Source organism: Piliocolobus tephrosceles, chromosome 1 (genome assembly GCF_002776525.5).
Source record: "Piliocolobus tephrosceles isolate RC106 chromosome 1, ASM277652v3, whole genome shotgun sequence".
NCBI lineage: Eukaryota > Metazoa > Chordata > Mammalia > Primates > Cercopithecidae > Piliocolobus > Piliocolobus tephrosceles.
Window position 1 is genome coordinate 219,164,703 of NC_045434.1, and position 16,781 is coordinate 219,181,483.

A 16,781-nucleotide genomic window follows, 5' to 3' on the forward strand; every position below is an offset into this window, starting at 1 on the left:
TGTTCTTAGAGGGAACTGAGCTGGGTGGGCCCACTGTCCCATTCTGCAGAGGAGCAGGCTGAGGCCTCAGAGGTGAACAGTGGGCTGGAAGTCAGCCTGGGACACCTGGTAGGCCCCACCCCACCAGTCCAGGATCCCCCCCGTTTTCACCCAGTGAGGTTCACGGACCCTGGGGTCATTGGGAAGGGGTGGAGGCGGCTCGAGGTTGGGCATGGGTGGCCACAGGGCAGGTGAACTGGTTGCCCTCTGTGCACTTACCACACTCCCCCACCCCCAGGTACTCTGAGGACTGGACATGGGCCCATCGGGGTCCCGGCCATGATGTCAGCCCAGGAGCTCGTGGCCTGCCTCTGCCAGGAGGGGGAGCAGCACCTGGCACTGGGGGAGCCGCCCCTGGCCACCGCCTTCTACCTGGCTGCATTCAGCTGCCACGCCCCCTCAGCTCTGCAGAGCGTGCGGACTGCCCTGACCCAGGCTGGGGGGGCGGCGGTGGTGGCCACCCTGGAGTCCTGGTGCCGTGGGGACAGCCAGATCCCCGCCATCCACTGGGACGGCATGGCAGTGGTCTCCCTGACAGGGTCACTGGCCTCTGCCTTCCTCGGCGCCCTCTGCCCAGACCACCCCTCTGCTGTCCTGCACCTGCTGGCACGTCTGCTGGCCCGCGGGTGCCACGAGGAAGTGGCACAGCGCTGCAGCGCCCTGCTGGACTCTCACACGCAGCAAATCCTGGAGCTGCAGCTGACCCGCGCCCTGGCCTGGGTCCTGTCCGGGGTGCAGGCAGCGGATGGTGTGGCCGCCTATCTCCAGGCCTTTGCCTCCAGTGCCGACCGGACAGTAGCTTTCATTCGCACCCACCAGCAGCCCTACCTCCCTCTGCTGCTCAGTGCTCTTCAGGACTACCTCTCAGGGCACCCAGAGGTTGAGCACAGTGCCGGCCAGTGGGACACCGGTGGCCAGCGACTCCTGGCTGCTCTAGACCCCAAGGGCACCCGGAGTGACACCCTGTCACCTGAAGCTCTGCTCCACAGCGGCAGGTATGAGGACTGCCTGGCAGCATGCAGCCGGGCCCTCGAAGCCCATCCCACCGGCAGCGGACCCCAAGGTAGGAGAACGGCATGGCCCCTGCAGAGCCAGGGTGAAAGCTGCCCCCGCCACTCCCTCCCCACATAGTTATGTCCTGCCGTGATGGGGTGAGGCCGTGATGGAGCTGGGGTGCCTCAGTGACAAGAAAGTCAGGCCTTGCCCCTTTGGAGCACCCAAAGACACAAACAAAATGCATGCTTTAAGAAATGGGACATGCAAGGTCCTGCTCCAGCTGGTGATCAGGGAAAGCTTCTCAGGAGAGGGGTCATTTAGGCTGAGACTGAGGGTTCCAGGCAGCAGAAGCGAAGTGCCAAGTTGTTAGGGGAGCAAGAGCTTGGGCTGCCCCTGCCACTGAGGGGGCCAGGGCGACTGTTGGAGGGAAGGGGAAAAGGGATGGGAGACTGCAGACAGCAACTGTGGGGCTAGATCCTGCTGGCCTCCCAAGGCCCGTGGATGTTACCCTCAGTCTGGGAGGCTGAGCTGTGGAGTGACGGGCTCTGAGCTGCATTTTTTTTTTTTTTTTTTTGAAAAGGAGTTTCGTTCTTGTTGCCCAGGCTGGAGTGCAGTGGGGAGATCTCGGCTCACCGCAACCTCTACCCCCTGGGTTCAAGAGATTCTCCTGCTTCAGCCTCCTGAGTAGCTGGGATTATAGGCACCCACCACCAATGCCTGGCTAATTTTTGTATTTTTAGTAGAGACTGGGTTTCACCAGGTTGGCCAGGCTGGTCTCAAACTCCTAACCTCAGGTGATCCACCTGCCTCAGCTTCCCAAGTGCTGGGATTACAGGCAAGAGCCACCGCGCCCGGCCTCTGATCTGCATTTTCAAACTTTCCTCTGGCTGCTGTGTGCAGAATGTGCCAGAGGAGCCAGGGTAAGGACAGGACCTGCTGGGAGGCTGGGAGGCTGGGAGGCTGGGAGGCTTGGAGGCTGAGAGGCTGGGAGGCTGGGGGGCTGAGGGGCTAAGAGGCTGAGAGGCTGGGAACTTGGGAGGCTGAGAGGCTGGGAAGCTGGGAGGCTTGGAGACTGAGAGGCTGGGAGGCTGAGAGGCTGTGAGGTTTGGAGGCTGGGCAGCTTAGAGGCTGGGAGACTGAGAGGCTGAGAGGCTGGGAGGCTGAGAGACTGGGAGGCTGGGAGGCTGAGAGGCTGGGAGGCTGGGAGACTGAGAGGCTGGGAGGCTGGGAGGCTGAGAGGCTGGGAGGCTGAGAGACTAGGAGGCTTGGAGGCTGGGCGGCTGAGAGGCTGGGAGACTGAGACAATGGTTCAGGAGGGAGATGATGGGATTCAGATCAGGGAGAAAGAGTTGCAGAGAAACCATGTGTCTGCGAGTTAGAAGGGACAAGATTGTGGATAGATTTAATGGTGGAGAGACAGGCACAGAGAAGGAGGGTCAGGAACATTTTCTAAGAGTTCGTCTTGAACAACTGAACTGCGGAGGGAAGTGCAGATGGGAAAAGGGTATCAGAGGTTTAGACACTCCCAGTTTGAGACACTGCTCCTGCCTGGTCCCTTCACTGCCTCTCCCTTCTGGAGGAGCACCCGGGGGCTACAGCCCAGCCTCCTGCCAGCACCCGCCACCCTCGGATCCCTGAGTGCCTCATAGACGAGGCTGCGTCCCCACCCCAAAGGCTGCTGTTTGGATTCAGTGAACATGAGTAACAAACCCTTAAAATAGTGTCACCCACTTAGTCCTTTGAGCCCATCAAGCCTCATGTCATTAGGCGGCTGGACAGGTGAGCCCTGAGGTGAGAGGAGCTTAGTTTGAAAGGGGGATTTAGAGTCAGCACAAATAAGGGATTGAAAGTGAAGGCTCCTGATAGAGGCAGGGAGTGGGGCCACGAGATGTTCTGGAGCAGACAGGACCTCCTGGGCATGAGTGTGTCACAGGGCACTGCAGCTCCCTGCTCCTTCCTCGTGCCCCACCCCTCCAGCCCCCATCCCAGGCCAGCAGACATCTGGAGGTGAGGATGGCAGTATTAGCTGCCATTTACTGAAGAGCTAGTGGGTAGGCCCCATTTGATGGGTTTGATAAGCATAATCATGGAATCTGCAGAGCAACTACCATCCCCACGGGACATGGGGCTGCCAAGGGCACACAGAGTGCAGGCGGCTGGGACTTGGCCCCTGGGGTGCTCCTAACCACCCTCCATACTGTGCTTCCTGGGAGGAGCAGCCCAGAAGGACAGGAAGAAGGAAGAAAATTCAGAGTCCACGGGGTGATGAATCAGGGCCAGAAGAGGAGGGTGTTTGCAAGATAAAGATAGGTGGACAGCACTGAGAGCGGCCGTGATGTCCATAAGGAGAGGACAAGAAGCGTACATTGGGCTTGTGGTGCCAAGGTTCTTGGTGACCCCAACGAGAGGGTGGGGCAGGAGCCAGTTACAGAGAGCTGCAAAGTGAGAGGGAAAATTTGTTTCTGGAAATATGCTAGAACGGATATGCCAAGATCCAGCCCCTACATTTCTAGTAATGTTACATTTCTGGTAATGTTGAGCATTACCAGAAAATGATCAACAAAGTCACACCAAATCCTGAGCTTCTGAGGAAGGAAGGGACCCCGGGTGCCCAGAGCATAGGCACTCAGGGGCTGGTGGGTGGGGGCCCCGGGAGGGAGGGGGTCTTCCACTTTAAAGATCATGCAAGGGCACGAATTGAGGGTGGGGGTGGGGGTCACACTAAAGTTCCCTGCAGAAATCCAGAACCCCCCAAGGGTTTCAGCCTTGGGGAACGTGAGGGAAGACCCAGCTCCTCCAGGAAGGCCACCAGAAGCTCATCTGTGTCTGCCGTGGCTCTGGAATGTACGGGGACACCTGCACTAAGAATTATACATCCCTTAGACCCAAGTCACTTAGGTCAAGGGACTCCCCATATCGCCACCACCAGCACAAGCATGGCTTACAATGAGAAGAGAAGAAATGAAGTTTCCTATAACAGACTTTTTACAAATGTAGTTTCCTGCAACAAATGACCTTCCATCTGGAGGTTACTTTCCAAAGTCCTTGGAAACATTGCACAAACCAGTCGCTCCATTTGTACCGCTGTGACAGAATGCCACGGGCTGGGTGATCCATAATGAGTAGAAGTGAATGAGCCCCAGTTCTGGAGGCTGGAAGTCCAAGACCAAGTCCTAACAGGCTTAGGGATTCGGATTCCAAGATGGCTCCTTGAATGCTGCATCCTCACTTAGCAGAAGACAGAAAAGCAAAGAGGTGAAAGGGGCTGAACTTGCATTAATCCCACCCAGGAGGGCAGAGCCCTCCTGGCCTAATCATCTTCAAAGGTCTGACCTGTCAATACCATTACAATGGCAGTTAAGTTTCAGCATGAGTTTTGGAGGGGACATTCAAACTATAGCAAAAGCCTTCTATCATCTGGGAACTTTCTTTTCCCTCTTTAGTAAGTAGATACACAGGGACACACAATGTATGAAGATGAGATACAGAATAAATACCACTTCCACTCAAGGTAGCTGCTAAGTAAGCACCCAGGTACCATGATTTCCTATGTGCTTGTCTTCCAAAAGGACTGGGACGACCACTTCCAACTTGTTCAAGGTTCTTCATTAAGAGCTGCTGGGAAAGGTGACAAAGCATAGCCATGATTCCTGCCTTCCTCCCAGCAAGAGATGGAGTCTGTTCTCCATACAGAATCTGGCATGGCCTTGTACCTTGCTGGGACCAGTAGAATATGGTAGAAGTGATGGCTTGTGCTTCTGGAGCCCAAGCCTCAGAGGCCCCACTGCTTCCACCTTGTAATGCTCCCAGGGTAAGGAAGCTGGAATCATGACCAGTGAGAGAACACACAGACTCACAGGCTCAGCTGACATCCATTACCAAGGCCCCGGACGCATGAGTGAGGCCACCTTAGATTCTCTTGTTCAGTAAAGCCACTGGATGGCTGCAGCCACCTGAGCAACTCCTGATAAGACCAACCAAAGAACTGTCCAGCTTAGCCGAGCCCAAACGGAGGAATAATTATGGGCAAATATAAATGGTCGGATTTTCCTTTTTGAGACAGGGTCTTGCTTTGTCTCCCAGGCTGGAGTGCAGTGGTGCCATCATGGCTCACTGCACTCAATCTCCCAGGCTCAAGCGATCCTCCTGCCTCAGCCTCCCAAGTAGCTGGGACTATAGGTACATACCACCACAACTGGCTAATTTTTTTTTTATTTATATTTTGTAGAGATGGGATCTCACTATGTTGCCCAGGCTTGGTTGTTGTTTTAAGCCACTAAGTTTTACAATGGATGGTTATGCAGCAATAGTTAGCTGAAATAACTGCTGACTAGGTCAAAACATCAGTGTTGATGCATGTTTTAGCCAATATTTGGTCAAACATTATAATATAGAACTTAAAAGTTTATGTTTCCAGAATTATATAATGTACTACATTAATTCTACATTAATTAATGGAATAAAGAAGAACATATCATTGCAGTAGGTTCAGAAAAAGTCTTTTATGATATTTAACATTCCCAGAATTTTAACAATCAAGAAACAGAAGAAAACTTACTTAATCGAAAAAAGATAATATCTACTCAAAACCTACCATAAATATCATACTCAATGGTGACAATTGAGAAGCCTTCCATTTAAAATCAATTACAGCCGGGTGCGGTGGCTCACGCTTGTAATCCCAGCACTTTGGGAGGCTGAGGTGGGCTGATCATGAGGTCAGGAGATCAAGACCATCCTGGCTAACACGGTGAAACCCCATCTCTACTAAAAATACAAAATATTAGCCGAGTGTAGTGGCAGGCACCTGTAGTCCCAGCTACTCGGGAGGCTGAGGCAGGAGAATGGCGTGAACCCGGGAGGCAGAGCTTGCAGTGAGCCGAGATCACGCCACAGCACTCCAGCCTGGGGGACAGAGTGAGACTCCGCCTCAAAAAAAAATGAAAAAATAAATAAATAAAATAAAATAAATTACAAGGAGGCTGTGCACTCTCCCAATTACTCATCATTGTGCTAGAGGTCCTAGCCAATGCAATAAGGTAAGAAAACAAGACAGAACATGTAAGACCAGAAAGGAAGTCATAAAGTTATCATTATTCCAGGCAATATGATTAGCTATGTATATAGAAATTCCAAAAGAAGCAACAAAAAGGTATTAGACATGGTAGCAAAATTTAACAAAATATGCAAAACATTATTTATATTTATAAATACCAGCAACAAATAGATGTTCTGTGATTTTAAAATATACCATTTACCACAGGGACATAAAATGATTAAGTTCTAAGAGTCATATGACTTTATGGAAAAAGTATAAAACTTTATTAAAAGATAATAAAGAATACCTATAGCGATGCCTCAGTGACTCATGCCTGTAATCCCAGCACTTTTGGAGGCTGAAACAGGAGGATCCCTTGAGTTCAGAAGTCTGAGACCCGCCTGGGCAACATAGTGGGACCTGGTCTCTAAAAACTTTTAAAAATACAAAAAAACGTATCTGGACACGTGGTGCATACCTGTCCCAGCTACTTAGGAGACTGATGTGGGAGGATCTCTTAAGCTTGGGAGATTAAGCAGTGAGCTATAATCACACCACTGCATGCCAGCCTGGGCAACAGCAAGATGCTGTATCAGAAAAGAAAACATATCTATATAAATGGAGAGATATTCACTGTCCACAGAAGAAAAAGGAGGATGAGGAGGGGAAGGGAGAGGTAGGGGAGTAGGGATGTGGGACAGGGGAGAAGAGGAGAAGGGGAAGATGGAGAAAGAAGATGTGGCAGTTAAGACAATTTGCTCTGTCAGTTAATACGAAGCTATACTAATCGACATAGAGGTTTATTGACTTCTATATATATCTATATATCAGGGATAGATAGAAAGACCAATAAAATGAATTAGAGAGCTCAGAAGCAGACCCACATTTATCTAAAACTTAACGGGTTACAGAGGAGTGTTGCAAATTTATAAAGAAAGAAAAGGAGCACTATTCAATGGATGGTACTCCACCTCTCACCTTGCAAAATAGTGAATTCCAGGTGGAAAGTGCTGCATTTTACAGTTTCTGAAAGAAAATATCTGAGAATGTCATTAAGATTTCTATGTATAGGTGGGCTTCTTAAGATACAAAACAGGGAATCAGTAAAGAAAATTTTAATACATCTGATTAAACTAAAATTTAAAACCTCTATTTTGCCCATAACTATAGAAAATAAAAGGATGATCCACAAAAGGAGAAAAATGCTTGCAAAATATACAATGAGCAAATAAATTAGTATGCAGAGTATTTGAAGAACTCCTACATATCAATAAGAAAAAAAAATTCAATACAAGGCTTGGCAAAAGCATTCCCCAAAAGAGGAAACACAGATGGCTAATAAAACATGTGAACAATATTCAGCATCATAGTAATGAGACAAATGCAAAATTAAAACAATGAGAAACCATTTTCCACCCACCAGATTGGGGAAAAAATTTAATAAGTGAACCTCACTAGTCATCAGGAAAATAGAAATTAAAACAATAATGTGGTAGCATTTACATTCCCCTCAGCCAGTCAAAAATTGTCTATCTAACAATAGAAGATCTGGCTTCAAGTCACTATGGAATAGCCTACATGTCCCAGAGATAATGATTATAAAAGCTGGATAAAATATAAAAAGTGACTATTTGAAGGCATGGATAAGTAACCCAATGCAGGCAGAAACCAGCAGTTGACTCCTGAACAGTGGTGTTGTGTGAGGTGAGATGTGCACCCTGCAGCTCTTCGCCCAAGAGGGCTCCTCAATCTATGAGTCACTGTTCAGCAGACACTGAAGTTCTCCTGGCTTGAGGTAGCATAGGACAGTTCAGGGCTGAGAAAAATGGATGGAAAGTTAGATGAAGAATCCCGAAAAGTAGGGAGCCACAGAGTGGGTGCAGCCCCAAATCTGTGTATTAAATCTACTTAAATCTTCAGTCCACTGAACTGCACATACAGGGGAAAGGCTAGGTGGGCTGAAAGAGCAGGCACCGGAAGCTGCAAAAGCTAAATGAAGACTTCAGCAGTGTCTACCAAAAAGCAATAGAATTTGGAGTTTAAACCCAGTCAATTTCACTGCTACTAAAACAAAACTCAGCCCTCTTCAGAGGAATATAACTGAATTCAGAGTCTCCACAAAGTGTCCATCATGCCTGGTGTGTGGGAAGAAACTACTATTCACGCAAAGAGACAGGAAAATAAAATGTGAACTACGGTCAGGAGAAAAAGAAATCCCTAAAAACTGACTTCAGGAAAATATTCCTTAATGCCTGAACTGATGTGGAATCTTCATAGATAAATGGAAATAATATAAAGGAACCAGGCTGGGCACAGTTCCTTATAAAAAGGAGTGCCAGCACTTTGGGAAGCTGAGGAGGGAGGATCACTTGGGCCCAGGAGTTCAAGACCACTCTGAGTGACAAAGTGAGACTCCCACTCTACAAAAAATCCAAAAGTTAGCTGGGCACAGTGGTGCATGCCTATAGTCCCAACGACACAGGAGGCTGAGCCCGAGGTCAAGGTTACAGTGAGCCGTGTTTACACCACTGCACTCCAGCCTGGGTGACGGAGCAAGACCCTGTCTAAAAAAAAAAAAAAAAAAGCATCTGGCAAATCTAGAGTTGAAAAGTGCAATAATTGAAATGAAAATATTAGAGACAGCAGAAGAGTCAGTGAACTTGAAGACAGAATAGAGATTACTTGATATGAAGAACAGAAGAAAAATGAACAAAGGTTGGGTGACCTGCGGACAACATCAAAAAATCTCGTATATGTAACTGGAATCTCGGAAAGAGAGGAGAGACCACCCTTTCACGTGGGAAAGTAACAGCCCCCCATCACCCCCAGGCCGGAAGGGTTCTCCCCTGGCTGCAGCTCCCTGGGATCCATGAACTTCTGCAAAACTCAGGGGTAGTGTTGTGTTCAAGGGTCAGTAGCTGACGGGAAAGGCTCAAAGTGTCTTTTACTTTGGCCACCAGAACTAGACAGAGTGACCTTGTGGCTGCTTGCCTGGCTGGGCTCAGGGCGCCGGACACTTTCTGCGCTGGACTCTGCGCTTACCACAAGGGCAGCAGGGCAGGGACCGCACGGGCTTTGCTTCTGCACCCTGTGTGGTATTTTGCCCTCTCCAGAGTCCTGTTTGAATGCAACAGATTGTTGCTGTTGTTACTCTTGAATGGGGTTATAAGGAAAAGCTGTTTGAAAATTCTGAAGGAGTCAGTGCAAAAAGCACTGAAGCAGAGGCTCAGAGGTCTGGGATGAACCCTGAGAACGTCCCTCCCCTGCAGCACCTTCCTAACCTGTAAAAATAAGGGTGGGGCCACGACCTGAAGCCCGCCTGGCAGGGAGTGTTCCCCGCCTTTCTCAGTGGCCTGTGCACCCTGCCTGGGGCCCTTTTTGGGATGGGGCGGCTACACTTCTCTATTAGTTAGAAAGCCGCATTCTCCTTTGCTCAGACACGAAATGTAACACGGGGCAGGGGCGGGGGGCGGGTGTAGGGGGAGGGTACCGCCCCTGACCTCACTGACTCACACGATGCACCAGGCCCCTTGCAGGCACTGGATGTAGGTAGATCCGTTTATCCTCACACCCTGTAAGCAGGTATCGTTATAACCCATTATAGTGCAGACCAGGGAACAGACGCAGGAGACTCCATAAATGCCCTGGTCCATCCTCAGTAAGCGGCAGGGCATGCATCTCCGGTCCTAGACCTAAGGGAAGAGCTCGGCTTCAGAGAGGGAAGCGCTGGGTCCTTACTTGGCCCAAAGAAGGCAAGAAACAAAGATACCCAGGAATAAATGGCCACCACAAACGTCATAGAGTTGTAGCCTCAGCTCTGCCCTGGGAGTGGAGGGACACTGATTCCCGGAGGAGGAAACTCAATTCTAAAACCTGTTATTTGAATGTCAGGCAGGGGAAAGGCGCTGTAACTGAATTTGGTCTGCACTGAGCGGTGGGAGTGACTCTGAACCCACCCTGAGAACACAGTGTCGCTGGCAGGCAGGGTGGCTGCCCCCTCGCCGCTTGCCCAGCACGGTTCTCACTCTGACCCATCACTCATGGGCCTCGGGCCTCCTGCCAGCTGGTGCCATACCCAGGGCCACCCGGAGACTGGAGGGAGATGCCCCGGGCAGGAGCACTCACAGGCTCCTGAGTCCAACCCCTGGACCTAGTGGGGACCTGCAGGTGGCACACCCCCGGGTAGTCAGCCCCCAGGCAGGACCCACGCCTCTGTTTCTCTCCGCAGGTGAGCGCCGGGCCTCCCTGCTGGTCACCCGCGCGGCCTCGGCCTTCTTCCTGGACGGCCGGGCCCAGGACGTGTTTGGGGACCTGCAGGAGGCCTTCCGCGAGAGCCCCTCTGGGGCCCGGAGGCAGTTCCAGGCCGTGTTCTCCGCCCGGGACCAGGAGCGTGTCCGGGCTCAGGCGCAGGAGGTCGCGGACGTGGGCTTCGCCCGCTTCCAGGAAGCCGTGCGGAACCATCCTGAGTTCCGCGAGAACGCGGGCCGCGAGCTGCTGGCCCCCGTGACCTGCGCGCTCCGCGTCCTGCTTCGTCTGGCACCTACAGGGGCGCGACCCGCCCTGGGAGCCCGCCTCGCCGAGTGCCTGCTGCTGGCGGGGGACGCGACGCGCGCCCGAGCAATGTGCGAGCGCCTGCTGCGGCCCGCGCGCCCTGGGGACCCTGCCGGGGACCGTGCGGGGGACCGAGCGGGGGACCGCGCGCCCCTCCTGGCTCTGCGCGGCTTCTGCGCGCTGCACGCCGGGGACTCGCGGCGCGCCCTGGAGGACTTCCAGGCGGTGGTGGAGCAGGGGGCGCCGCACCCGGGGGGCTGTGTGCGCGCGCTGTGCGGCCGGGGGCTGCTGCGGGTGCTGGCGGGCAGCGCATTCCTGGGCACGCTGGACTATGTCACCGCCTGCAGGCTGCGGCCCGAGGAGGCGCTGCTGGCCGCCAAGGCCTACGTGCCCTGGAACCAGCGGGGGCTGCTGCTGGCGGTGCTGCGGGAGGAGGCCCGTGGGATGCTGCAGCGATCGCCACGCGCAGGGCCGTCGAGAGCGCAGGGCCGGAGGGAGGCCGCGGAGACCGGCGGCCCCACCACGCAGGAGGGGTGAGGACCCGCCCGGGCGCACTGGGGCTGCTGCTTCTTGTGGGTCTTCTTCGAGGTAGCCAGGGATGTGTTTCCTACTATTTTACAAAGGAATGAACGGAGGCAGCGTGGCGGGTAACCTCCCAAAGCACCAAAGGCAGGTCTAGCTCCGCTGCTTCCATAGTAGGGGCGGCAGTCCCTAAACGGAAAGGGGAAATTAAAAGCCGCGGCTCACATTTCCTTCCAGGCCTTTCGTTTCGTGCATATAAAATAACTCACCAAACCGAGTCTGTGCTGGACATGCGGTTCATTTGCTAATTTTCTTACTCAATAGGTCATGACAATTCCCTTTGTGGCTAAATGTGTTTTGGTCGGCACCGGCCTGACCTGCGCCCCTGCCACTACTCCTTCCAGCAGTCCTGGGTTTCATTTGTTTTATTTTGGTTTTTTTGTTTTGTTTTGTTTTTTGAGATGGAGTCTCACTCTGCTGTCCAGGCTGGAGTGCAATGGCACGATCTTGGCTCACTGCAACTTCTACCTCCTGGGTTCAAGCCACTCTCCTGCCTCAGCTTCCCAAGTAGCTGGGATCACAGGCGAGTGCCACCATGCCCGGCTAATTTTTATATTTTTAGTAGGATGGGGTTTCACCATGTTGGCCAGGCTGGTCTCAAACTCCTGACCTCAAGTGATCCTCCCACCTGGGCCTCCCAAAGTGCTGGGATTCCAGGTGTGAGCCACCGCACCTTTGTTCTTAGCTGTAATCCATCATGGGTAACGTCCTGTATCCAGAATGTTCTCTCCTGAAGACGGAGACAGGCATGCAGTTCCTGGGTCAGGGAGCACGGCCACTTGTAGGATCCTTGACTCCAGGAGCTGCCCTCCCCTCACCACAGTCTGGCCACCGCCCATCCCCCACTCACCCCTGATGCTCATTTTGCAAATTCTTTGCCAGCCCAAAGCCCACTGGGTGAATCCCTAGCTGCTTTGACTTCCCTCTTCTAATTGCTGGGAGGTGGCAGGAAGGGATTTAAGCAAAGTTAAAAGCACTGAGACGGGGGGCGTTCTTGGGGGGCATCATTGATGTCAGCCTTCACCCCTAGGCACACACACAACACACAACACATACATAACACACACCATACACACCATACATACAACACACACACACACACACAGAGTTCCTCTGCCTTCCGTGTGTTTGATGTGCATGGCTTTGATTTGCTGGTGGTGAGGAACTTTCATTATGTGATGGCATTTATATTTCTTCTCTGGGAGTTGTCAAATTTGAGGCTCTGGCCCCATTTCCCAGTGAGCGCTTATTAACATTCCCACGTGGACACAGGAACGTGCCACATGCAGCCGTGTGTTTTCTTTTTCTGCCTGCACGCACACCCTTGAGCCCAGCAAGGCCAAATTGTTCGTCTGTGCTTTTGCAGAAAAGGAAACCGAGGCAGGGTCTGCTCAGGGTCAGCCCTGCCACTGTCTATACTGCCTCAATCCCACCTCCCACAGAGTGGGGGAAGGGTGAGGGAGGGCGTGAGGGCCGCGTGACAGGAAGGGCACCTTTGGCCTCTGGGGATGGCGTGGCATGAGGGAGCTGCCCAGGCCAGGTGCAGGAGATGGGATTTCCCCACTGCCCAATCACCTGGGCAGGTGGAGGGGTTGTCTAAAGGGGCAGGCCCCTCTGAGCTGATCTCCACACAGGGACGCCCGCGGTGTGCACCAGCTGGCCACACTGCTGATGGAGCTGGATTCGGAGGACGAGGCCTCTTGCCTCCTGGCCGCTGACGCCCTGTACCGCCTGGGCCGCCTGGAGGAGACACACAAGGCCCTGCTGATGGCCCTCTCCCGGAGGCCCCAGGCAGCCCCTGTGCTGGCACGGCTGGCCCTGTTGCAGCTGAGGAGGGGCTTTTTCTATGATGCCAACCAGGTGAGGAGGCCACTTGTAGGATCCTTGACTCCAGGAGCTGCCCTCCCCTCACCACAGTCTGGCCACCGCCCATCCCCCACTCACCCCTGATGCTCATTTTGCAAATTCTTTGCCGGCCCAAAGCCCACTGGGTGAATCCCTAGCTGCTTTGACTTCCCTCTTCTAATTGCTGGGAGGTTCCAGCAATTAGAACTGGAACAGTTCTAATTGTTCTGAGAGAGGGCAGGTGGAAACGGGCCCAGCTGGGAAGAGGGCACAGGCCTCCCGTGGACTTGGCGCTGGACCCCGCAGTCTGAGCTTTGGACCAGGCGACTGCATTCAGCCCCAGCTCGGCACCTGCTGCAGGCCCTCACCTGTCTGACGCTCAGTCTCCTTATCTGGGTCCCGGTCCCACGGGTCGTCATGGAAATCGGCTGGGGCAGGTCCCTGGGGTCGGCAGATTCCCCGCATGCACAGCTGCTTTGTCGTACTTGCTTCCGCTGTGGTTATGAAGCAGAAGGGCCAGGAACCGACTGCAGGCCGAGCTTCTCTCCGAGTCTCTCACATAAACCAGGCTCGGATGCAACCCTGCCTTGGGGAAGGTAGCAGAGGGGCCCTCCCTTCCTGCCTCCAAGACCCCCGCTCCCAGGAAAGGCAGACCCTCACCTGCCTCAGGTGCTATCCCGGGTTCCTGTCTGAACTGGGGTCTAAAGGTTACGCTCTGGTGGGATTCAGGCCTTGGAACCTGGGGTGAGGGCCTTGTCATGCCTTCTTCCCCCGGGGCCTGGTTTGGGTTCTGATCTCCTTGCCCTGCCCAGGTTCAGATGCCCTGAACCCGCGTCCTCTTGCTCAGCTTGGGGAACCCGTGTGCCCACCAGCGGCCAGCAGGGGGCAGCATTGGGCCTCCTTCAGATGGAGCCGCGGAGCGGGGAGGTTGTGGGGTGGAGGTCTCGAGACCTGGTCCTACTTGGCAATGCTGGGCTTTTGCTCCGCGTCGTCTGAAGGACTCCCTGGCGCCTCTTGACCCTTCCTGACCTAAAAGCCCCTTCCTCTGCTTCTCATGGGAGCACGCCCATTCCTTGCTCCGGTGGGCCCACTGGGGCGGGGTCTCCACCTCCATGGGACGGAGAAGTCCTAGGCTCAGGACCCCGAGAGCCCCAGCCCAACAGTGCCATGCAGCGGACAGACGCAGCTCCGACTGCAGCCCAGAGCAGGCTCACAGCTCCCCTCCCTGCCTGCTCCTCTGCGCCAAGCTGGGGACACAGTCCCTGCCTGCTGTGGGACCCCCACCTGTGGGGAGACAAAATGCCCCCAAAGGCTCAAAAGGCCACGCTGCAACACACAGCCAACCTCCTAGTGCTCAGACAGGGAGAAGCCCCCAGGCTTATGGACACAGCCAGGGGCCGGGGGACGCAGCGAGGCAGGAGTACGGGATGATCAGGGTGGTGGCACTGGGTGGACCTTGGGGCAGAGAGGGTGCGGTGAGGAAGTGCCAGGGGCATTGGCACTGGGTGAGCCCTCGGGCAGCAAGGGTGGGGCTGGGGGTGTTGGCACCAGATGGACCCTGGGGCAGTGAGGATGGGGTGGGGGATGGCCAGGGGCGTCGGTACAGGGTGGGCCCCAGGGCATCGGTCCCAAGGGCGTGGGCAGTGACTGGCATCCCTGCAGTTGGTGAAGAAGCTGGTCCAGTCCGGTGACACCGCCTGCCTCCAGCCCACCCTGGACATCTTCTGCCACGAGGACCGGCAGCTGCTTCAAGGCCACTGCCACGCCAGGGCCCTGGCCATCCTGCGGGCACGGCCAGGCGGGGCCGACAGCAGGGCCCACACCAAGGAGGCCATCGCCTACCTCTCTCTGGCCATCTTTGCTGCAGGTAGGGGCTGCCCACCTGCTCCCAGGGCCCAGTCTTGTGCCGGGCACGGGACATGGGGAGCCTTTGCCGTGCTGGACAGTGGGGACAGGCGTGCTCCCCAGGTGCAGGGGCCTCAGGAACACCCACGGGGTGGACAGGGCAGGGGCCACTCGCTGAGGGCATCTCACCATCAAGGTGGGTGCACCAAGGCCTGAGACCGGCCTCTGAGACCTGGGGCCCGAGCTGGGACCTGAGCTGTGCCCTGCCTAGTGCCTGAGCTGCTGTCCTAGAAGCCTCAGCCCTGAGGGGAAAGGGCGCCTTTCCCAGTTAATGACAAGGAGGCAAGGTCCCTGCTCCCCTCAGCCCTTCCTAGAAACAATGACTGAAGCTCCTCCGTGCACGCCTGGCCTCCCCACCCTGGGACACCCAGCACGGGGTGCTGCCTGCTTCTTGGAGTCAGTGCTGTTTTTTGGTGGGACCAAGTGTCTGGAGGGAAGCGGATGTTTCCCAGGACTCACAGGGATCTCCTGGGGTACAGGGAGTGTAAGAGCCTGGACCTAGATCAGGCTGCCCCGTGGAACCTGGCCATGCCCTTAGTGAGCACCCCCACCCTCCTCTCTCAAAGGCGGATGGCAGAGTAGCCTATGTGGGGTGGAAGTGGGATTCGGAGAGCTCATTCTGGGACAGAACCTGGCAAGGAGAGCATGCCCTGCACGCGTTGGTGGGCGCACAGCCCAGAGCAGCCCAGAGCGGCCCGGCATGTTGTCCCATGTCCGTCACCGGACAGACACCCAGAAGGGGTACGATAATGATAACCTCTTTGGGGAGGGGTCTCTTATGCCCAGAATCCAGGGGGCTCCTCCTAGACTGCCCCATATCCAAGCCTCACACCTTCCTGCTGCTGCCACTCCAGGTCCCGCCCCAGGACCCTGACCCCCTGCCCTTGCCTGGCCTCAGAGGCAGCTGCAGTGCCCCTTCCCTTGGCAGCCCTCCAGCTGTCTCCAGTCCTGGAGGAGCTCCTCTTGCCCCGAAGCCAAGGCCCCCAGGTCCGCCGTGACTGTCTCTGTGTGTCTCGGTGCCCAGTGGTCTGTGATCTCCCCAAGGTGAGCCCTGAAGCTCATGCACCCTCTGCTCTCCCCGGGCTGGGCAGGAGGGACACTGGGGGAGGGACCCAGCACAGGCTCATCCCGACCCCATGCCATCTTCCTGCAGGAAGCCAGGCAATTGAATCTCTCCTTGCCCGAGCCCGCTGCTATGGGTTCCTGGGCCAGAAGAAGACGGCCATGTTCGACTTCAACGCAGTGCTGCGGGCTGAGCCGGAGAACGTGCAGGCACTGTGTGGACGGGCATTGGTGCACCTGGCCCTAGACCAGCTGCAGGTGCCACCCTACTCCCCACCTGGGCCTGGGCAAACGGGTGGGGGACCCAGGGAGTTGCCTTCCTCCACCCCAAGGAGAGAGGGAGCCAGGAGGCCGTCCTGAGCAGTGAGATGCCCATCAAAACCTATGTTCCCATCCCCACCTGTACTGCGGCTCATGGGAGCCTGGTCCCCACAAACCCAGTTTTTGGGAGTCCTGCCCTTTCGTCCTCCCAGTCACAGTCTGCATGGATAGACGTGCGAGCCCTCAGAGGTACTAGGGGTCCTCCCCAGCTTAAATAATGCTCAGTGCATGCAGGGGTCCCTCTGGGGCTGTTGGCCAGGAGGTGTTCCCCCGGCTGCATTGGTGGGGCTGCCTGGACCCCAGTGTTGAGAGGGTTTTGGAGGATATACGCAGAGGGAGTAAGTGCTGGCCTCGGTCAGCCATGTCTGCCACAGACAGGTGTGGGGATTCAGCCCGTGGACCCTGATCTGAGCTTCATATACTTGCTCTTTAAGTTCGGTGT

General features: G+C 55.0%; 1 protein-coding gene across 1 annotated transcript in view; it reads left to right on the top strand.

Moving 5' to 3' along the window:
* Positions 1–283: 283 nt before the first annotated feature.
* TTC34 (tetratricopeptide repeat domain 34) overlaps positions 284–16,781 on the top strand; it is a 39,454-nt gene continuing 22,956 nt past the window's right edge. Inside the window, exons 1-5 of the mRNA XM_023215162.2 lie at positions 284–1,102; positions 10,302–11,157; positions 12,841–13,066; positions 14,714–14,918; positions 16,110–16,276. Of these exons, the coding sequence (XP_023070930.2) occupies positions 319–1,102; positions 10,302–11,157; positions 12,841–13,066; positions 14,714–14,918; positions 16,110–16,276 (2,238 nt within the window). The 5' untranslated portion in view covers positions 284–318. The remainder of the gene's footprint in view (positions 1,103–10,301; positions 11,158–12,840; positions 13,067–14,713; positions 14,919–16,109; positions 16,277–16,781) is intronic.